The sequence below is a fragment of the Erinaceus europaeus genome, chromosome 18, assembly GCF_950295315.1.
Source record: "Erinaceus europaeus chromosome 18, mEriEur2.1, whole genome shotgun sequence".
Classification (NCBI taxonomy): domain Eukaryota; kingdom Metazoa; phylum Chordata; class Mammalia; order Eulipotyphla; family Erinaceidae; genus Erinaceus; species Erinaceus europaeus.
The window spans coordinates 25,503,009-25,527,258 of record NC_080179.1 but is presented as its reverse complement, the minus strand read 5'-3'; the positions used below and the strand labels follow the sequence as shown (position 1 = coordinate 25,527,258).

Below are 24,250 nucleotides of genomic sequence, written 5' to 3'. Positions count from 1 at the left end.
AGGGATTGAACCTGTGACTTTGGAGCCTCAAGCCTGAAAGTCTTTTTGCATAACCATTATGCTATGCCCCTCCTCAGCTCTGCTTTTAGGAATACTACTACTTTTTACTTTTTTACCTTTTTTTTTTTCCTCCAGTGTTATTGCTGGGCTCGGCGCCTGCATCATGAATCCACCGCTTCTGGAGGCCATTTTTCCCCCCCTTTTGTTGCCCTTGTTGTTGTAGCCTCGTTGTGGTTATTATTATTGCCATTCTTGACGCTGTTCGTTGTTGGATAGGACAGAGAGAAATGGAGACAGGAGGGGAAGACAGAGAGGGGGAGAGAAAGATAGATACCTGCAGACCTGCTTCACAGCCTGTGAAGCGACTCCCCTGCAGGTGGGGAGCCGGGGGCTCGAACCGGGATCCTTACGCCGGTCCTTGCGCTTTGCGCCACGTGCGCTTAACCCACTGCGCCACCGCCCGACCCCCATTTTTTTTTTACTTTTTGTTGAAATTAGGATGATTATGCTAGACCTGCTTTGTCCACGGCATAGAAAATTCCTTGCATTTGGATAAGGTGACAGAGAGGGCTAATTCTTCCTTTTTCTTTCTTTCTTCTCCTCTTCCTCTTTTTTTTTAATATTTATTTTTCCCTTTTGTTGCCCTTTTTTTTGTTGTTGTTGTTGTTATTGATGTCATTGTTGTTGGATAGGACAGAGAGAAATGGAGAGAGGAGGGGAAGACAGAGAGGGGGAGAGAAAGATAGACACCTGCAGACCTGCTTCACGTCTTGTGAAGCTACTCCCCTGCAGGTGGGAAGCCCGGGCCTCCAAACCGCGATCCTTATGCTGGTCCCTGTACTTTGCGCCACATGCATGCACTTAACCGGCTGTGCTACCGCCTGGCTCCCCTTTTTTTTTTTTTCTACCAACGTTATCAGTGGAGCTAGGTCTCTGCACAGCTTCACTATTCTCAGCAGACATATATGTATATACATATATGTAGATATAGATATATAATGAAATGAAATATATATTTCATTTTTCTTTATTTCTAATAAAGGGTAAAAAGCACAAAAGACAGGCAGAGAGACAAACAGAGGGAGAGAGAGAAAGAGAGAGAGAGAGAGAAAGAACTTTAGCACTGCTCTACTGCTCCTGAAGCTTCTCCCCTGAATTTAGGAACTGGGAGCTTGACCCTATGTCCTTGTACATGGTGATGTCTACACTGCTAGGTGAGCTGCTACACCCACCCCCGTTCTTTCTAGTTGCCTTTGCTCTCGTCAGCATGCATGTTAATTGTAGGAGATGAAAACAATTAGACAATCAGAAAGTATCTCCACAGTCATAATAAATAAAGTGACTCTCAGACTGTGGAAACTGTGGTGTTTATCAGAGAGCACAGTGGGAGGAGGAGTGGTGAAGGATGTCACTTGATGAGATGGTACAGGACCCACAGTGTTGTGTGCAGTGAGTTGTATATACAGATATCTATAGGTGTGAAACTATACACTTACAGTTTTCGAACACTGTAAAAGAGTCTTAAACTAATTTTACAAAGATGAGTCCTTAGATGAATCTACCAGCTCTAGAACTGGAATGACACATCAGTGTTGTTTTGAACTCCACCAGGAAAGCCTTTAGGCATTTGCATGCCACTTTATTGAGTTATTAGGGCTAATCAGAGTCCAAATTATCCACACTAACTAGGAGGAAATTTATCTTAAGAGTGCCTATGGCTGAGGAGAAGAATTTCAGAAATAGTAATAGACTTATGTATGAGAGGTCATAGATTAGATCTCTGGCGCCCTCAGTAGCTGAAGCTGATCAGTGTTTTAGTCAAATAAATAAAGAAAGAATACCTACGGACTGCTAGGAATTCTACTTCCCACCTGGGTTGTAACAACAAGGCTTGCTATACCTAATCACTCCATCTACAGAACCCAATTACTCCAATAAATATGTGATATTGGTTGAATGGACCTTTTCTTCCTTGGAATAGCTTGTAGTTTAATAGAATGCAGAAGGGAGGGGGGAAATGGCACTCGCCCACATGGATCTAGCAGTTATCTTTGGGTGTGCATTCCCATTGCTGCCCTGACATACACACGTGCACCAGGTATTAGGTGTCCAAAAGAATGAGAAGGTAAGTGAGTAGACTGCCGGTCTGATGTCATAGTAAGAAAAGCAAAGAAGGCCATGACTGACATGGAAAGTGGCATGTACTGTAGATTAAAAATAGCTGGTGGGGAGGAGCCGGGTAGTGGCGCACCTGGTTGAGCACATGTATTACAATTCTTAAGGACCTGGGTTCAAGCCCCCCGTCCCCACCTGCAGGGGGAAAGCTTCATGAGTGGTGAAGTAGGGCTGCAGGTGTCTCTCTGTCTCTCTCCCTATCACCCCCTTCCCTCTTGATTTCTGGCTGTCTCTATCCAATAAATAAAGATAATAAAAAAATTTAAAATAGCTGGTGGATATGCAAGCAGAAACTTTGTTTAAATCAGGCATGTTAACTAGCATGCGGTAAAAGTGGAAGGAGCTTGGACAAAGGATAGAAACACTGCAAAAATAGGAACAAGATTAGGAGAAGTAGGGAAGGGAGGAAAAAAGAATACAGAAATGACAGTCAGTGTTATCGAATTAAAAATATACCCATCAACACTAGTGTATTTTTATTTTGAGAGCAGGCTAAAAACCTAGGTTAGCTAGTTTTAAGCCTTCACTTCCTTTTTCCCCCTTTCTATTGGCAGTTGATTGTTATTTGTTCTCGCATAAGAAGAACTTAGTCACCTCAGAATCGAAGAGATTGACCTAAGGGGCAGGCTATTTACTTGTAAGTGTTCCATGGGGCTAATCTGTTTTCTTCCTTCCAAGGTGGATCGAATGTCTTTCCCATGTGGCTGCACTAAAGAAGGATGTAGTAACACAGCAGGTAGAATTGAATTTAATCCTATTCGTGTCCGGACTCACTTTTTGCACACAATAATGAAACTTGAACTCGAAAAAAACCGAGAGCAGCAAATCCCCGCTCTGAATGGCTGCCACGGTGAGATAAGTGCTCACAGTAGTTCCACGGGCCCTGTCGCTCACTCTGTAGAATATTCGATCACTGACAATTTTGAGATTGAAACTGAACCCCAGGCTGCAGTGCTGCACCTGCAGTCAGCTGAGGAATTAGATTGTCAAGGAGAGGAAGAGGACGACGAGGAGGAAGAGGATGGGAGCAGTTTCTGCAGCGGAGTCACTGATTCTAGCACACAAAGCTTGGCACCTAGTGAGTCTGACGAGGAGGAGGAAGAGGAAGAGGAGGAAGAGGAGGATGACGATGATGAGAAAGGGGACAGTTTGGTGGAAGGATTGGGTACCCATGCTGAAGTTGTCCCTCTCCCTTCTGTCCTTTGTTATTCTGATGGCACTGCCATTCATGAAAGCCACGTGAAAAATGCTTCTTTTTATGCCAACTCTTCAACTCTGTATTACCAAATAGATAGCCACATTCCAGGAACTCCTAATCAAATCTCTGAGAACTATTCTGAAAGAGATACTGTCAAAAACGGTACCCTTTCGCTGGTGCCTTACACCATGACCCCAGAACAATTTGTGGATTATGCCCGACAAGCAGAAGAGGCCTATGGTACCTCCCACTACCCAGCTGCCAACCCTTCTGTCATTGTTTGTTGCTCCTCTTCAGAAAATGACAGCGGTGTGCCCTGTAACAGTTTATATCCTGAACACAGGCCTAGTCATCCTCAAGTGGAATTTCACTCATACTTGAAAGGCCCCTCCCAAGAAGGGTTTGTCTCCACATTGAATGGTGATAGTCACATTTCAGAGCATCCTGCTGAAAATCCTTTGAGCCTGGCAGAAAAGAGCAGATTGCACGAGGAGTGCATCAAATCGCCTGTAGTTGAAACGGTCCCTGTTTAGTAGCTTAAGTTATTCTAGGATCAACTCTTATCCTATTTAAAGCATTGTATTTAATTGGATTTCCTGGGCTCCTTGTTTAAAGACCAAAAAAAAAAAAATGGTTGCAGTGAATCTTCTAGACTATATTTCATTTTCTTTCTCCTTTCTAGCTACATGACTGTGGCATTGCACAAATGCAGTCTCTGTGAGGATTTTAAAAGATTTCAGACTGTTTTTGATAGAAAATGCTAATTAAGAAAAGCATATCTCACAGTTTTGCCTACCTGTCAAGCTGTGTGAAACCTGCCAACCTGTGTAGATCAGAACTCCAAGTTTTGGATTATCGGGCCTGTGCAAAATTATTGACTAAGAATGGAAAATGATATGAGTTAGAGTACTAATTTTCGATATAGCGAAGATGATGGTGACTTTTTAATGTAAACGTAATTACTGTAAGAAAAAGATTTAATTGTCCTATGTGTATTTTATTTACGGTAGCTAGAAGTCATGTTTTGATGAAAATGAACAACAGCATGTTCTTTTAAGGTAAAGATACATAGTTAGTAACACCAAGCATGCCCACATTGATTGCATCTGGGATCCATTTACATTTTTATGATCATGACTGATCAAATTTGCAAATACTTTCTTAAGGGTGAAATAGGCCTATTTTTGCTATTTTGAACAAATAAATGAGTCTCTATGTGCAGGTCCTTACACAGTTTTCTCTAAAGTTAAGAGTTAGGACAATCCTCTGGTGAGGGTCTAGTTCATTGCTCTCTCTCAGCTGACTCCAGAGATGGAGGTAGAAGGAATTGCCTTTCTTTTTTAAAACAGCATCATCTTGGTTCTTAGCCTGGACAGCACCTTTACACTCAACTCCCCTACACCAAAATGCACTTTAGTGCCCCTTCATGGTACCTTGTGAGGGGTGGGGACTGAGAACTCTTTGAGATGAAAACTTTAGGGTATTTTTTTTTAAATCTATATTGTAAGGTTCATATAAGTAGTAAAGAGGAATCATCCAGTGATAACTTTTTGAAGGAAAAGTGACCCATTTTCTTTCGCCATTCTGAAGACCTAACTTGGTAACAGCAGAGGAGGCTGAGGAAACATGGAAGAGATAAATCCTCACTAGCCAGCTTTTTCTACGGAGTGATCAATTCATCTCTACAAAATGCGTGATTATGACGTTTCTATTTTAGCTGGTTGAAGCGGGAGGGGGCTTCTGCCCAAAAACTCAATTAGGCCTTACTTCACTGAAGCATTTTGATTTCACTTGCCTGGACAATTATCAGAACAGTCCAGAATATTCCTGATTACCTCATGTCCTCTTATTAAAGGGGACAGATAGAAAGACACTTCCCACCTGTGCGTTTATCTGCACTTGGTTCATCAGAGGACTTCAAAACTCCCATTTTTCTGTAAATTAATTTAGTTAACTAAGCAGAGTGCTCTGCCTTTTTTCTTCAATGCACTATGACTATGCTAAATATGTTTTTCATTTTTTTCACCTTCTATTGTTAAATCATTTCACATTTTATGCCTCTTCAAAATATGAACATGCCTTGCTATTCAGTAACTGCATTGCTACTTTTTTTTTTTATGTCTTTTAGACTTGGCTGTTTAGCATTATGGATATAAATACATTGTAGATTTCAGTTCCTTACAAAAATACTATCTTATCTGGTTGAATGTAAAAATGTTTGGTCTAGAGAAAGTCCTCCAATGGAAAAGTTTCTACTAAAACTTGATTTGGGGAAAACAGGTTTACTCGGTACCTTATTCATTGTATAGTTGGTTCCTGCCTGTTCTCTTGACTAAAAATTGCCCCACCAACAGACCAATTTATAACCAGTATTATTGACATTAAGGAACTTTGGATTTGTCCGTATGGAGGTTATAATTATGAAGTCAGGGCTCATCCCTTTAAATTAATCCTTTGGGATAACCAGATTGAGGTTTTGCTCAGATCTTAGAAGTAGGCCCCATGTTGTCAACAAAGTCCCAGTTTTGAAAGCTTGATCTCCAAACATTTTCCCTACTGATACAATCTAAAGAGCACAGACCCAAAGAGAAATTGACTAAAAGTTGTTCTTTCATTCAAGCACGTGAAAGAATAACATGTGTCCTGTTTGCTGATCCACTGAAGTACCTAAGTGTGAGGAACTTGGAGTTTATGTCTTGGAATATGGAGTATGATAGTGTGAGATGCTTGTCTCTGGCTGGCACAGAGTTGAAAGTATAGATATTTAAATTAATCTGACTTTATTTTCATAAGGAATTTTGGCATGCATTTATTTATGTTCAATTTGGTCACCGTTTTACAACTTCATTTCCAAAAGAACGCTTTACTGAGAAACAAGCAAATGAAAAACCAGAGTTTGTTCCTCCATCGCATCTAGACTGTAAGTTACTGCCATGGAAGTATTAATTTTTGAATGATGACAGCTTCTTCATCCTAATTCTTAAGCATCTCCTCATACACTATATACATAGGTTCTGCTCGCTATGAGTCCACTGCTCCTGTGGCTATTTTTTTTTTTTTTTCGATTTTTTGAATAGGACAGAGAGAAATTGAGTGAGGAAGGGAAGATAGAAAGGGAGACAGACGCCTGCAGATCTGCTTCACCACTTGTGAAGCGACACCCTCAGCCCCCTCTGCAAGTGGGGAGCCTGCTGCTCAAACTGGGATCCTTGAGCTATGAGATTAACCCAGTACGCCACCGCCCAGCCCAAATATACAAAAATTCTTATCCCTCCTCCCATATGCCACATGTATATACAAGTAGGTATGTGCACAATACTGGGGAGTGGCAGATTTCACACAATGGGTGGTAGTAAATTTCTCCTACACAAGAGTCTTATTTGAGTTTGTAATACACAAATATTACTAGAAAAGAGGCCAATTATTAAAACCGGTGCTTGAAAATACTGGGCCAGTTACAAATAATATTAATGATGGATGGAATCATTTCGTTATTACTTCCTTTCCCAGAAAAGCTGGAACAGCACAGTGTTCCTTCTGAAATCTGCCCTATTAATAGTCATCACGAAAGGCTTTTTACACATCAGGAAAACGCTGTATTTTTTTTTTCTAAGCCTTTAAAAATGGGAATGAAGTACGACTACTTATATCCGGACAGAATAACCTGACCAACAGCTGTTGTATTTCCTCTAACACATCTGACTGACTGACTTTTCACTGTAAATGGCAAAGTTTCTTGTTCTAGTCTCTGTTGTTTTAGCACCAGCCCTGTGCTAGTTATAATCCTGGCCAAATCTATTTGTAAGTCAAGAGGCTGGGAGCAGCTCGCATCTCCTTTGCATTCTAGGTTTCCTTTGGGAGAAAGAAATCAATGAAAGAGAATTAATTAAGTTGTTTTTCTCCATCTTTTGATCATTGATTATTAACATAAGTACAATCCAATTGTCTCCTGTCTTTTGATTAATTGAATAATGTAGTTATTATTTAAACAGCCAACTTTTTTCTTTTTGTAGAAACTATCCTGTTCCCAGTGTGCCAGAGACATATGAAGTGTGAATGCCATATCTATTAGACCAATACAATCTTCATAATTATATACAGTCCCAGAGTATCCCCAAATTACAAAAACACAGACCATAAAGTAATCAAGAAGTGAGAGAGATTATATTATGTGATCAAGTACCAATTCTCTCAACAGCTATTTGTCCTAAGTGGTGGAATGGGAGGGGAAGGTACCAGAAATTCTTTTTTTTTTTTTTTTGCCTCCAGGGTTATCTCTGGGGCTCGGTGCCAGCACTATGGATATACTGCTCCTGGAGGCTATTTTTCTCATTTTGTTGCCCTTGTTGAGGTTAGAAATTCTAAGAAATGGTGATGATGGAGAATGGCATGAAAAATTCAATCAAGCCTCATAATATGATTTTAGAAAAATGATACCAATTCTTGTCCACTTAAATAAAAACTACAAATGAAAGAGTACCTCTTTGCTCTAAATAAATGGAGTTCACTGAATTCTCCTTTTCTCTCCTCCATCTGAAATTTACTAATTAAGTCTGCACTTGGGTAGAACTGATTGAATGAAAAAGAGACTTTCAGCTAGTTGCATCTTTAATATTAGATGTATTAAATGAAGTGAGGCTTTTGTCAGCAGACTTCTACCAAATAGTTTCTAAACCAGATTGAACTCAAACTTGACCCAGAAAACCTTTGAAACAACTCTGTGGGACAGTCTCTCTTACTTTTCTTTATAAACAATTTATCAAGAAAATCCTAGTTCTAAATTACAAAGGCCTGACCTCGTTTCAGATAGAAGACAGAATCTATTCAGTGACCTCACTTTTATCTGGGGTTACAAATTATGAAATTTGCAGGTGGATGCATGGCATCCTCAGAAGCCAACCAAGAGACTGTCTTTAACAAAAATAATCACACAAATTTTCTATTTTTTTCAAATAAGACTAAATCTCTTTAAAATGGAAATTATTCCTTATTCTCTCACACAGAGCAATCAGGGTTATTGTTACAAGTATAAAAAATACCAACCTTAAATTGGAAGCACCTTCATACATTCACAGGCAAGACTTGACTGGTGTGCATCTGGATGTACTTGTTCTATCTTTACTAGGACCAACACCAAAAGTTTAAAGCCTTAATCACTCGTAGGTGTAACATAAATGTACCACTTCTGATTACATTATGCTTTCTTTGATCTGTTAAATTATGTGCAAGGTAGCTAAAAGGCCTAAGCCAAAACTACAGATTTACACAAAAACAGTATCGCTCATCATGTTTCCTATAACATTAAAGTATTTAATTGACTTCATTTAACTGAATATCAGAAATTCAGAAAGTTAGAACTGTGGAAGGGCCAGTGAGAGGAGAATGGAATATAAGCTTAAGTGGTGGTGTTCCTTACAATCCATAATGTTGTAGCAGAATTGGACAACTAGAATTGTATTAGGCTACAAAAACTAGATTCGCAGATGGCAGTCTGAAGCCTAGACAGGGAAGCTGCAAAGTGAGTATTCTCTAGGCCATACATTTTAATATCTAAAAGCTAATTTGATGCTTCAGAATTTAAACGAAAATGCATAGCTGCAACCTATAAGATTCAAACACAATTTTCATTAAAAATGACTTGCCAAAAGTAATGAATGTGGAAATAGAAGAGTTCTTTTCAAATATTTTATTTGCCAAATCTCTATCATGAATATGATTCTTTCAAAGAGTCACCAAAAGTTTTACTTCAACTCATAACTTTCAAGTTAGACCACAAAACTCCTTCCTAACCAATGCAGATGTTTTGCTTCTGCCTTATCAGAAATTCAAGCTCAAATGCTTGGTATGACCTGGATTTTACTGGGCAACTAGTCTTGCACCCCATTACATGCTTTCCATGAAGTAAATAACATGCCTCAGTTTCATTTCCTGAATGAAAGGAAGCAGTAAGGTGCATACAAGTGAATTCAATGCCTGAACCAATTCATTTTTATATACAATTTTAGTCTCATTAGCATATCCTCTGCAATTGTAGTGAAAACAGACACTTGCTACCTTTGTGGGAAATGAAGTAATTTCAACAATTTAAGTCACACTGTTGACTTACAGGTGGTGAATATTTCACATTTCAGGATAATTGATTTTTTTTATTTATAAAAAGGAAACATTGACTAAACCATAGGATGATAATTGATTTTTTTATTCAACACTTAACACTTGTTTTTAACTCAATAAAAGTCATCTCTTGTGTGTCATTTAATTTTGCCATATAAAAGTCTTAGCAGAACTAATGTTTTGAAGGAATATGATAGGATTTGTTTTGGACAGTATTAATATTCAATCTCCTGGTGATGTTTTTCCTTTCTCTGTAGTACTCATCACCACAGTGATAGTCAGGTAAGTCCACTGGCTCATTGTAGTGACATGAGAAGTTATTGAAATATTACAATAATGTGTATTGATTAGAGGGATTTAGAAGAAGGTACATTTATGGTAGAGATTGGCATTGCTTTTTTCTACATTATTTTATGTGACCTGATGAAATTATTTTAGTTGTAGTTTTGGAATAGCTTCATTGTTAAGCATCCCTTTATTCTGTTTTTAACTTCTTTCCAATATTTCTTCTGGCTCGGGAATATCTTAATATTTAATAATCAGTGCTTGAGAGGAACCTGATTTAAAAATATTTCATTGAAAATTGTAAGATTTTTCTATCACCAGATAATCTGTATCTACTTCTGCTCCTGTACTCAGTGAGAGCAGAAATAATCCTACCTATAGGGTGGCCTCAAATTGGGTTTGGGTTTCTACTGCTATTTCTGCATAGGAAACAAATAAAAAGTGATGGTGAAATTTCAACTTTATAGCATACGTTATCCAATTTTGTTTTCTTCATTTTTATTTTGACCACCAAACTTTTCTCCCTAACCATAAACAAAAATGTCCATCGCTGCAACAACTTCAAATATCTTTATGCTCTTTTGAAGCTGTACTTAAATGAGAGGGAAGAAATAGTGTAAACTACCTGATTTTTTTTTTTCTAATTACTATGATTGCTAGATGGTCTAGCGCTTCAGCAATGATACTAAAACTTGATACACTTAAAAATTTGGTAACTGGAAAAGTCACTTTCTTTGTATCACAATCAAAGGAGCCACTGTCAAAGGTTATTGTCTGAATCTTGATTTATTAGGCACTAGTCATGCCAAATGGTTATCTCTGAAAGGTTTTATCTTTTCAGAGATACTAACAATGGCCTACTGTGAAGGAATAATGGGAAGTTTGAAACTCTTCTGTATTCTTCAACATTTTTGGTCTTGAGACTAGACGAGATCTCCAAAGGTCATCTGACTCATCCATCTACCTCCAGGGTGGACTGTCATTCAGGCATGCCCAACAGGATAGATACCCATCTATTCTTAACATCACTGGGGAAGACCATTTCCCTGGCAACGCAATCCAGTTCTCTTTGGGCGTCTCAGAGTAAGAAAATATCTTGGCCAGTCTTTGTGGACTAGGCACCTGGCAACAGTTGTGGTCATTTAGGCCATTATACTGAGAATCTCAAAGGGAGTTGAGTTTTCCTTATCTTTGGGGATTATTAAACTTGATGATTCCTTAAGTCTCCTAGGAAGTCTCATTTTAAAAATGTGGATATTGAGACAATGTTCAGTAATGTGACTTGGTTTTGATAAGCATAGCACTAGTTGTTTTTTAATTTATTTTTGTTAATTTTATGATTACCATGGTCTCAGGAGGTAATGACAAGAAAAGTGATTGTTTCAGAGCCCTGGTGACAAACATTAAAACCAGGATCCAGTGACTATTCAATTTTCTGAGAAGTTACATGGTGTGTGGGGGGTAGTGGGGGGGGGGGGTTGAACATTTTCTACCTTGTTGCTTTTATTAATCTTTTATTAAATTCTCACTTTTATTAATCTCCCTTAAAGCCTAAAGTGACAGCATTTGAATCTCAACTTTTTCTACTCCTTATGGAAAACATGTGGTGGTGGGTTGTGGAAAGTCAGAAGTGAAATCAGATGCCTCCGGAGAATTATTCAACCGCTATTTTATCCCACTCTTTCTCCCCATGTTACTTAGGCAATGGCTGCTTGCCTTCTCAGGGATCAGCAAAATGTTTTAAATTTTGTCATCTTGACAAGACCTGAAAACAAAGGGAGGGGTGGGGAAAGATAGTTTTGTTTTTGTTTGTTTGTTTTTTCCTGACTATATCGCTTGACCCAAACACCCACTACAATTTACAGAGCAATTCCTGGTTGCTTAGAGTCACTTCCAACTCAGAATCAGAATTAACTGGAAGATAAGAAGACTCCCCAAATTCTATGTTTCCATTCTCCATGGGGGATTGCTTTTCAATTTATATACGGCCTCTTATCTCACCAATTTGGATGCTTTTGTGAAATGACAACCCCGCAGTGTGATTGCTCCCCACAGATAACTCTAGGGGAATAACTTTTAATTATATATATATATAAAAAAAGAAACCATAGAGTGCTTATGTCAAGGATGTGCATAATTTGGCCCATTTTAATTGACTCTAGCCACTTCTATGAAAGTAAGTCTGAGGTATAGTTTGTGAAACATGTTTCAAAAGTGTTTGATGTATAATAAATGCTAGAAATTTACAGTACAGACATAGTTGAAAAAATTAAAAACCTGTAGATTACAGCTCTTTCTAACAACCTCAGCATTTGTGTCTTAGTACAGTTATCTGCTTTCATTTTAGTTTATTGCATTTCTGGTATAATAGCCTTTTAAGATAGAACTATTTATACATATGTACTGGTTAATGCCTGTTAATGCAGAAATGGCAGTTTTTCATTTCAATGTGTTTCCCTCAGTGTCACAGGGTATGCCAGTTTGATAAGAAAAAAATTATTAAACATAGCTCAGAAATTCATTTTCCTCATAAAAAAATATACAATTTGGTTATATGAGCAGATGTTACCTTTTGCAGTATCTTCCTCTGGATCATAGTCTTATACATCAACTGTGTCTTCACTTTCCAGCTGCCATAGAAATTTGGTGTATTTGCAAATTCGGGTAAAAACTAGTGAACTGAATGTAATGATAAATGAAAGGGTCCAAGGGATCCAGAGGACTTGGGTGTTATCCTTTAGTATATATTGAACCATTTAGACATTGGGAATGGTATTTACACAAGGGAAGTTTTGTTGTTTTTTTTTTAGAGTAATTGTTTATCTGTTGTTTTTTTTTTTCTTTCTTACTTGCACAAAAGGTCATTAAAAAAAAAACCTGAGATAATTTCACCGTAAAGTTTTTTGACGTTGTGATTAGTTTTCTCCTTCAGTTGATTTTTGTTATTTTACTCATTTTTAACGGTATTTCAATGGTACTCTATTATTGTTAGAGTCTAGCTAGTCACTTAGAAATGTCGAAAAGGAAGAAATAGAACTATGTATGTAATTCATACATACATTCACTTTCCACTGAGACATCACTGTTGTATGTCACACAGTTTCTAGATTGATTTCTCTTGTGTATAAGTTATAACATTGAAAATGCCAAAGGGTATAAGAATAAGCTACAATAATATTCAACAGAACTTAACCTGGACCTTATGTTGTAATAATTTATTCATATTAGTTGTAGTCTTCTGTATTTATATTTTCAGTATTTATTATGGATGACATGGAAATTTGTGTATTTATTGTGGCTTTCTATTGCAGCTTGTACATATATATATATCACAAGCATTTTTAAGTCTTTAAGTTTATTTTACTAGTGGCACTGTATTATGCTGTACTTTTTATTATATATTGTACAATATCTTGTCCATTTGTTTGCAGCAGAGTAAAACTGGTTTCTAAGTTGTATGTGCTCTTGCATTTTTGTAAATCCTTTTTATATCCTGAGCTGTCCAGACATACACAAGATCTGCCTCCCTTTGTGTAACACATACAGTCTTAGAAAGTTGTGTGTGAAGCCAGTACCTCTGAAAGAGCTCATTACACTTTCATCTCAAAGATGTATTAACTTCATTACTATTACTCTGTAAGTAGAAATGCTTATATTTTCTTCCTCAACTATTCAATTCTTTCATCAAATAATAATGTATAAACAAATATGAGAACCAGAGAGGAACTTCCTATTCAAATTATATTTGGATGGATATTCTTAAAAAGACAAACCCTGTATCTTAAATAGTATCCTATAATTCACCTGCTTACTGGTATTTTTGTTTCACTTCATTTAATCAGACTCTATGACTCATTGAGGGACTATGTCTACATATAGGAACTTACAAACAATGCTGACTCACTTTTACCAAACATGTTTATTGTCCATAGAGTTAAAAGAAAATGTATACATGCTAATACTTTATTTTATGCAAGTCACTATTCCCAAATATCTTGTTTTCTTTCATATGTACATCATATCTAAACCTTTTCAAACTCTATAGTGATATGTAATTGTGATCATCCTTAAATTCAAATCTGATCATATTTCTCAGTTACTTGGGAAATTTCTGTGGTGTTCCTTTTTCATTGTGGATAGGATAAAAACCAAGCATTTTGGAAGTCTTTGCAAGATCTCCTACAGTATAAGTACAAAAACTCTGAGTTTTTGTTCCTCAAACGTTTATCTTTCCTCTTATGCCCTCCTGTGCCCACAAGACTGACTGCCAGTAGCAGGGGGGATATGGAGAAGGATTTAAAAGGACATAAAACATTAAATATCACCCCCTGGGAGTCGGGCGGAAGTGCAGCGGGTTGCGTGCACGTGGCCCACGCAAAGCACAAGGACCGGAGGAAGGGTCCCGGTTTGAGCCCCTGGCTCCCCACCTGCAGGGGAGTCGCTTCACAGGCGGTGAAGCAGGTCTCCAGGTGTCTGTCTTTTTCTCCCCCTCTCTGTCTTCCCCTCCTGTCTCCATTTCTCTCTGTCCTATCCAACAACGATGACATCAATAATAACTACAACAATAAAACAACAAGGACAACAAAAGAGAATAAATAAATAAATATAAAAATATATATATCACCTCCAAATTTGTACTAAGTTAGTACTTCACCTGTATACGTTCAGTATACTGTCAACATTTTTTTTTTTTTAACCCAGTGAATTCTGAGTCCGTAACAAACCAACAGATCTCATGGTCCTGAGGTCTCAACTCATCCTTTCTTAAAAGTTTATGTACCTATTCTGATGCTATGTTAGGTAAGACTCAACATGTTTGGATTCAATCACATAAGCCTTGAAGATAAGAAAGGCAATGTCATATCTGGAATATATTTGTGTGTGCCTGTGTGTGTTTGATTTTTCAAAAAAGCCTCTGTAACTCCTAGGATGGAAGAAGTCCATTGTAATCTATTAACAAGTGTCTGGTTAGACTCCAAAAAAATCATGCTACCCAGAGGATTCTGCATCTGCCTCCATTACTCCAGTCTGTATATTTGACAACTATGGTAGCTTCATCAACCATACTAAAGGGGGCAGGGGTCATGATGAAAGGTCCAGGCACAGCCTTCATGTCTCCTATACCCATCTAATACATATTCCCACTATAGAAATGTTGAGCTGAGAATGCTGACAATTTGGCTGCTATCAACTGGTTACGTCACACTGCCTCAACTAATATATATAGTACAAGTCCAGTCCTTGTACATGGTAATGTGTGTACCATACTGGGTATACCACCTCCTGGCTTCTCCTCTATTAATACTATTTAAAGCAAAAAATACTGTCAGTCACAAGAGTAAGTGACATATGCAATATATACTAAGATATTCTTAATAGAAAAAATTTATTTAAGGGGCTGGCTGGGTGGTGGCAAACGTGGTTGAGCACACATGATACAATGCAGAAGGACCCTGATTCAACCCCTTGGTCCTCACATGCAAGGGGAAATCTTTGTGAGTAGTGAAGCAATGCTACAGATGTCTCTCTGTCTCTCTCCCTATCACCCCCTTCCCTCTCTATTACTCTCTATCTAATAAATAAAGATAATAGAAAATAAATTTGAAAAAGAAAAAACTGATTTACTAACACTTTCCATTGAGTCTACTATAAAATGTATTATCATTTTAGCATTGAATCAACATAAAAAGTAATGTTGGGGGTCGGGCGGTAGCGCAGCAGGTTAAGCGCACGTGGCGCAAAGTGCAAGGACTGGCTTAAGGAGCCCAATTCGACCCCCTGGCTCCCCACCTGCAGGGCAGTCACTTCACAGGCGGTGAAGCAGGTCAGCAGGTGTTTTTCTCTCCCCCTCTCTGTCTTCCCTCCTCTCTCCACTTCTCTCTGTCCTATCCAACAACAACAACATCAGTAATAACTACAACAATAAAAACAAGGGCAACAAAAAGGGAATAAATACATAAATATTTTTAATCCTTAAAAAAGTGGTTACTATTTAATTTTTAATTTTTTAATTTAATATTTTTATTTATTAGAGACAGAAAGAAATTGAGAGTGGAGGGAGAGACAGAGACAGAGAGACACCTGCAGCCTTGCTTCACCACTTATGAAGCTTTCCCCCTGCAGATGGGGTCTTGAATCCAGGTCCTTGCACACTGTAATGTAAGCACTCAACCTGGTGCACAACCACCTGGCCCCACAGTGTTAATATGTTACATTCTCTTTTTTTTTGTAATACTATGTCCTTGAAGTCCAGTGTGGATTTTGTATTCAGAGTACATTTCATTTGGCCTAGTCACATGTGTTAGCATTTCTTCTGTTTGCACTTCTCTCTGGTAAGTTTAACTTGTGATTTTCACAGTGTGTTCACTCCCACATGTTTATACACATAGTCATACTTAGACAACCTTTCTTGCAATTTTGTAATCTCTTTCCATCCAAATCCCTGACGAGTCAGCTAGGCCATTCAGCACTGCACAGGAGTCCACATATATCCTACCAGTCACTTCTCACTGTACACACACACACATACACACACACACACACACACACACACACACACACACACACACACACACAATGATCAGGTGTACCATTTACACTTTGTCTATTTGAAAGGTTTTCTCTGCCACTATCTTTTTGAAAGTATGCTCTCCGGAAGCTGCAGACCAGCTTTCATCCATTTTTTGGTTGGCAATACATCCACTTACTAAGCAGAATTTGAGTTCTGTTTTTTTTTTTCTTCTACTTTTCATATAGAGACAGAGACTAAGCTAGTGAAAGAAGCCATAGCAATGAAGCTTCCTTCAATATGCCAGAAGCCAGGCTTGAGCCTGGATCATTCATGTGGCAAAGCAGTTATCCAAGTGGGCTATTTCATCCACCTGAGCTTTTTCTTTCTCTATAATCTGGAATTAAAAAAAAAAACCTCCATCCACCTTCTGCATCCCACAATGACCTTGGGTCCATACTCCCAGAGGGTTAAAGATTAGGAAAGCTATCAAGGGAGAGGATGGGATATGGAGTTCTGGTGGTGGGAACTGTGTGGAGTTGTACCCCTCTTATCCTATGGTTTTGTCAGTGTTTCCTTTTTATAAATAAGGGGGGGAAATCCTCCATTCAGAGTAGAGAATGAGTAGGGAAGTTCTCAAAGGATAGCCGTAGATGATACGGAAAACAGAATTGTCTGCTGCTGCAACTTCTGTGTGCCCAATTTCCGTTTTTCTACTTACAATGCACAAGGGATTGCAGTTGTCCTACTTTATCCTTTGAACATGTGCTTCAATATAGTTGATTCTCAGCAATATAGTTGATTCTCAAAAGACATTTATTTAAATCACTCCTACAAATGTCAATGTCTTGATCCCAGGGCCTATGTTGTGACTTAATAGGGGACATAACCTCCACTTCACATCTTTTGTCACCACTGGTACATCTGACATTATAAAGTCTGTCAGATCATAGGGTTCAGGTAGCACGCAGGGCTTTGTGAATTGTAGCTGGAAACAGCAATGCAAACCAAGTCCTATGCTAGCTGTCTGACACTGTACAGGCTGCAGTTAGTATTTTTGGATGTGGGATGTGCTGTGTGAAGAACCTGAAACCAGAGACTTACTAAGAATTTCCTTCTTCATAGTGAGAAGTACAACATTCAATAATTTTTTTTCTTTGTTTATCCATTTCACTGAGGGTTAAAGTTTACAGGATGGTCGTTGTCACAAAGGTACTGTCTCTCATCTCTGTGGTAGTTGTTCCCACCCCCAACTTAGGATCACTTCTATTATCATATATCCAATACCCCACGATCTTCTTCATCCCCTCTCAATTCCTCCTTTCCCAGTGTCTTTTCTTTTGGTGCAATTTGCAAAGTTTTCCCTCTGCAGGTAGGGACCAGAGCTCGAACCCGGGTCCTTGTACATTGTAATACGTGCACTCAACCAGGTGTCCACTACCCAGCCCCGAGATACAACTTTTTTTCTGTGAAAATATCATATATTAGAAAGGTGTTGGTGAGCATGAAAGGAAAAATTAACTCTTCTCCACTGTTTAGGTGATTTAACTCCTTTGGGAGATGGACTGGAGATTCCCTAGAACAACAGAAGTGGACATCCTAATTTTTTATGATGGTATAAACTGAGAGTTAATTTTGTTCTTGCCCACTGACTTTTGTTTCTAGATTAGCCAGGCTCTATTAAACATCTAAAAAAACTTTCCGTGAGTCATCATCCTGAAGCTACCACTATGTTGCTGCTCACTATGTCTGTTACATCATCCAGACTTTTAGCAATTTTGTAGTTAAATGTAGCACCACTTTTCTGCTATCATTTTAATTCAAGTTTTAGTATTCCTATTTGACCTCTACTTTGAACCAAGAAATGTCAGTAAGCTCCACATAGCATCAGGGGTGGGGATCATTCTACTTTTCAAATGGCAAATGTAGCTTCTAGATTTCATTGTATCAATTTTTTTTTTCTCATCCATTCCTGCTACCAAATTTCAGATTTGGTTGTTAGAAGTAGACTAAAATAGGTTGACATGTGCGGAAGCAAGAAGGAGGAAGCAAGGGATAAGCTAAACTGTGAAATAGGTCTGGCACAAGCTCAGTTTAAAACCACAGGAGCTCCAGAGTCAATGTAGCCCATTGAAGTTGCTCTATTAAGCAAAAAATATCAGGTCTGTATAGCCTTTTCATTCTGTCTCTCTCTCTCTTTCTCCTTCACCCCTGAGATTATTCTTAATAACAAGGCAACCCTAAATTGAATCTTAATGGTATATATTCATGTCTATTGCATCAAAAGAAAGAGAATTACTGAATTGTCTCAGTCATATGTGCAGTCTAAAGAACTGAAACACATGAACTTGATAAAGAAAAAGGAAAAAAAAACAGAAGTAAACAAACAGTCTTTAAGACTTTGTCAGAATTATGGTGGTTATATTGAGAGGGTGGGGACCCAGAATTTTGGTGGTGGGTGCAATGTGGAATTGCACCTTCAAGTCTTAAAAACCTTTAAACCTCTGTAAATCACAAATAAAAGTGACTTGCAAAAAAAAAAAGTGAAGATAAGTAAAAATTAAGAGACAAATCTAAGTCTTGTGCTTAGATTAAAGAACTGAACATATTTTTACTAATACAGTATAAACTTTGTCCTGTCTGGTAGACTTCACATTGATTATGAAGTTCAATTCCAGCTACTGAAATAGAAGAGGAACGTGTTTTAAAAGGAGTGATTATAACTGTAAAGGTACTAAAAATTACCTCAAAACACTAGTTTTAAAAATCTATATTTACACTAGATAGACATCTTCTTTATATAATTAAAAGTTTGAGGGGGCTGGGAAGTAGCACTGTGGGTTAAGCGCACATGGCACAAAGCACAAGGACCTGCGTTAGGGATAGGAGTTCAGCCCCTCACCTCCCCACTTGCAGGGGGATCACAAGCAGTTCTGCAGGTGTCTGTCTTGCTCTCCCCCTCTCTGTCTTCCACTCCTCTCTTGATTTTTCTCTATCCTATCCAACAACAACAGCAATAACAACAAGGGCAACAAAAATGGGAGAAAATGTCCTCCAGGAGCAGTGGATTTGTAGTGCAGGCACCAAGCACCAGCAAGAACCCTGGAGGCAAAAAAAAAAAAGGTTGAAATTATTTTCTAAAAAATTAATGAAAATAGTGAAGGAAGACAGAAGTTGTCATAACATAAAGAAAATAACTTTGATAACTAAAGCTAGGTAAAAAAAAAAAAAAAAAAGTAGTGCACGTACAAGTTAGCCAGATAAAAAGATGAATGACAATTTCTATCCCAAGAAGCTTTCCTGGGTAGCCAGCCACGTAAACTCAGAGTACTGAAATATAAAATCACAAAAGAGTGGCAAAAGTAAGAGTGAACATAAAATGAATGTTAAACCATCGAGGTCCTTGCATGCCATTTAGGACACGAACTATTAAGCAGTGTTGACCTATCCGCCAGTATGACTCATTTTTTTTTTTTTCCATCAGGGTTATCACCAAGGCTCAATGCCTGCAAAACAAATCCAGGATTCCTGGTGGCAATTTTTTTCTTTTCCCTCATTCTTTCATTTATTTGACAGGATAGAGAGAAATTAAGAGGGGTGGGGAAGATAGAAATGGAGAAAGGAAAAAAAAAAAGAAAGAAAGAAAGAAAGTAAAGAAAAGGCACTTGTAGATTGCTTTACCACTTGTGAAGCTTCTCCACACATATGGAGACCAAGGGATTGAACTAGGCTCCTTATGCAAGGTGATATGTGTGTTAACCCAGGTGCACCACTGCCCGACCCTCTAGTATGGCCTTTTTAATATGGATCAGGGGAGGTGTAATCCCTAGCACTGCAAAAACGATATCATCTGTTTTCCATCTACACCATGCCTCAGCCTCGCGTGAGCTTAATGTGCAGCTTGGCGATACGAGAATCCGGCATGAAGCCCAGCCAGTCTATCTTGGCGTTACTCTCGATCGCACTCTGTCATTTCATGAACATCTCATAAAAACTGCAGCAAAGGTGGGTGCAAGGAATAACATCATTGCAAGACTGGCCAGCTCCTCATGGGGCGCGAGCACTTCCACACTACGATCATCATCTCTGGCATTATGCTATTCCACTGCAGAATACTGTGCCCCAGTATGGTTCCGTAGGCCCCATGTCCACTTGGTCGATTCCAAATTATATTCCTCCATGAGGATAATTTCTGGAACCATCCGTTCCACCCCGGTTCCATGGCTGCCAGTTCTTAGCAACGTCGCCCCGCCAGATATTCGTCGGGATGCGGCATCATCTAAGTTCATTTCCCATGTCTACACTCATCTCGAAACTTTACATCAGGCTCAACCTGACGCTGTTGACTGGCTACGGAAGAAGGGCAAACGCTAGAAGTAGAAGAAGAAGGGGAGGTGTACAAAACAGGAAACAGAGAAATCAATTAAGAGCAGCCATGACATAGGGAACTAGGTTTATCATACGCGTTACTGTATTTACACTACCTAGCATGCTTTCTGTACAATATATACAGCTATCAAGTGAGAGAATGTTCAAGCAAAGTAACATGGGCCATCTGGATTAAAACAATAAATATGGGAAGGGGAAAATAAATGCAAAAGACGCATAAGGGCTGAATGAAAGTAAAGGGAGAGGAGTCAGAGGTAATAGATTTCTTGATTTGTACTTAGACACTTGCTCTAGACTGGAAGCAGTGAAGGAGATATAATGGGTGAATAGATAAAGGAAAGAAAAACTACAATCTAATGGCCACCTAGTAATCTATGATTAGGAGTTATCTATGTTGAACTTTCTCAACAAAATCTTTGCCAATGTGCTTTCTCATACTTGTTTTCTAGGCTCAGGTTCCCTATGATTACCACCACCCTGTCAGTGTGGAACAGCCTCTGCTTCTTTGTCAAGCTTTCTCTGATAAAGCAAAGCAGCGAGCCAATTACTGAGATCATTCAGATGAAAATTTTACTTTTGCCTGAATTAACTAGAGAATTGAAGCATAAATGGACCTTTTCACTTGACTGACTGAGATAATTGCCTCACTTTTCTAGGGGAGACCTATAGCTGGGAGGCTGTGTTTGGTCACCAAAACATGTTTGCCATATGCATTATTGACTTTTCTAGAATCAAGTATGCTTGGCCAGCTGCCACACACAAATGCTTTCCCTCATAGCTGGAGATACCTGAAACAATGCAAGGGGACACCAGACCTGAGACAAACCAAGGCATGAATTCTTTCATTTGGGGTCAGCTTGAAAATACATCCGTTCAGGTCTTTAGAAGAGGCAAAATGGCATCTCAGGGAGTCTGGGAGGAGGTGGCAGGACACAAGGCTGGTTCAATGGATAAGATGCAGGAAGTGTGAATTCACTCCAGGTGCATGGGAACAAATGGCTTTTTCTGAAAGGGGTGGGTAGGTGAATTCAAAAGAAACATGTAATTTGCATTTATTATTGGAGAAGTGAGAGGAGTTAATAAAGAGGGCTGAGTAGAGGCAGACATTAAAGCAGCAGCAGGACTCACATCAGAGCCTTTGGCCTGGATCGTATGTAATAGAAACTTCTGCTAACAGCATGGCACATGGAGAAAGAATTCCAGAGAAACAGCACAGCGTCTAAGCTTTTTCACAGCACTTATTAGCTGCTGGCCTGCTATGAGAGCCCAGAAGTGTACAGACAAAAGCATAGTCAGCAATGACCTAGAAAACTGAAGATCAAGACATACATTAACACACACACACACACACATACACACACACACACATGCCCAGGCGCGTGCGCGCGCTGAAATTCTGTGCAGGAAATTTGTCATGCACAATTATTTTATGATGGCTCCCCTTACTGGCCAAGTGGCAGAACGTCTCAGATCCTAAAGTGTTAAGGACATACAGCTGAGGCATCCCATCTAACATCTAAATCTCTTGCATTACATTTTTTTTAAGTTACAAAAAAATAGATTTTATAATCTGTGTATGGGGGTTGAAGATGAGAAATCGGATATTTACAAAATCCACTGGACCCAATTTTTAATTGTAAGTTATTTTATCTTACTGAGGAAATGCTATTTTACAGAAAGACTGTTGTCTCTGGGGAACAATTTCACATCTCTTCCAGATATGCATAAACACACCTCACTCTCCAACAAAGTTACTTCTTATTTTTTAACCATTATTATTTTTTTAATTTTATTTTTGAGAGAGATGTAGCCAGAGAGAGAGAGAGAGAGAGAGAGATGGAGAGAGAGAGAGAGAGAGAAACACCAGAGCACTGCTCAGCTCTGGCTTATGGTAGTACAGGGGGATTGAACCTGGGGGCCGAGGAGCCTCAGGCATGGGAGTCTGTTTGCATAACCATTATGCTGTCTCCCTCGCTCACTTTTTTACTTCTATGTTTATTTCTTCATAGTGGATATTGAGAGTCCAATGTTGGAATTTGTGATGATAAAAGAACGTTACTGCTTTAAAATTTCCAGACTTCCCATCTGATTTCTACAACTTTGATATGATGAAATACACATATATGTGGAAGTTGGTAGGTCTAAAGGTGCCACACTTCAGTGGAGACTCTCTAGCCACTCAACAGGGGGCTGTCTTTGCTTAAAGTGACTATTAATTTAATTTTTATTTATTATTTATAATATACCTTTAATTGTAAGAAATAACAATTGTTTAAAAATTTGTAAGTTGAGAGTCGGGCAGTAGCGCAGCAGGTTAAGCTTACATGGCACAAAGTGCAAGGGCCAGAGTAAGGATCCCGGTTTGAGCCGGGCTCCCTGCCTGCAGGGAAGTCGCTCCACAGGCGGTGAAGCAGGTCTGCAGGTGTCTATCTTTCTCTCCCTCTATCTCTTCCCCTATTCTCTCCATTTCTCTCTGTTCTATCCAACAATGACAGCATCATTAGTAACGATAATAACTACAACTATTTAAAAAAAAGGGCAACAAAAAAGAATAAATAAATATAAAATTTGTAAGTTAAAAAAATCCATGGGTATTTGGTTGAACAGCCAATACAGTGCACATATTATCATGCACATAAATGGGGTTCAAGCACAGTCTTCATCTGCAGAGGGGAAGTTTCACAAATGCTGAGGTAGCACTTCAGGTGCCAATCTTTCTATCTCCCTATCTCAGCCTTCTCTCTCAATATCCAAAATAATAATAATAATAAAATAAAACTAGGCCAGGTGTTGGTGCACCTGATTAAGCGCACGTACATAGTATGCAAGGACCTGTGTTGAAGCCCCCGGGGCCCCACCCACAGAGGGGTAGCTTCATGAGGAGTGAAGCAGAGCTGCAGGTGTGTCTCTGTCTCTCTCTCCCTCTCTATCTCCTCCTTCCCCTCTCTACATCTGTCTCTATCCAATAATAAATAAATGAAATTTAAAAAGGAAAAAAGATCCCTCTTATCCTGTGGTTTTGTTGATATTTTTTATTTTATAAATAGATTTAAAAAAAAGAGAAGCAAAAAAGAAATAAAACAAAATTACCTGTATGGAAGAAACCCACAAATGATTTGTAATCAATTATGTTGAAATATGAACTAGTAAAGTCAAACCATTTTACCTATTGGGTTGTAAAGTTTTTTTTTATTCTTTTTATGCAAAAATGAATCATGACTTAATAATACCCATAAGTATATATATGGCTTTCTAATTGTTCCCAAAATTTCAAAAAAGTGGTGTTAAAAAATGTCAGATAATATATTAATGTATATCCACATTCTTATAGTTATTCACTAGGTATATATAAGGTGATATAAATATAAGAATAGTGATGCTTTATTTAAAATTAGTAATGCCATTAAATATGTTAAGGACATTTTGTCATAAAGTTGTTTGAGAAACTAATTCATTGGCTAGTACAAGGTTAATTATTATTACTAGGAGCTCAGTACCTGCACAGTGAACCCACAGCTCTTGGTGACCAATTTCTCTCTCTCTCACTCTCTCTCCCTCCCTCCCTCTCTCTCCCTCTCTCT

At 38.5% G+C, this 24,250-nt stretch overlaps 1 protein-coding gene across 4 annotated transcripts in view; it reads left to right on the top strand.

The window, feature by feature from the left end:
* Positions 1 to 13,228, top strand: part of CSRNP3 (cysteine and serine rich nuclear protein 3) — a 219,154-nt gene extending 205,926 nt beyond the window's left edge. For all 4 annotated transcript variants that reach the window (XM_016195315.2, XM_060177782.1, XM_007539326.2 and 1 more), the window contains one exon: positions 2,854 to 13,228. In XM_016195315.2, coding sequence (XP_016050801.1) covers positions 2,854 to 3,906 — 1,053 coding nt within the window. In that variant the 3' untranslated portion in view covers positions 3,907 to 13,228. The remainder of the gene's footprint in view (positions 1 to 2,853) is intronic.
* Positions 13,229 to 24,250: the final 11,022 nt, after the last annotated feature.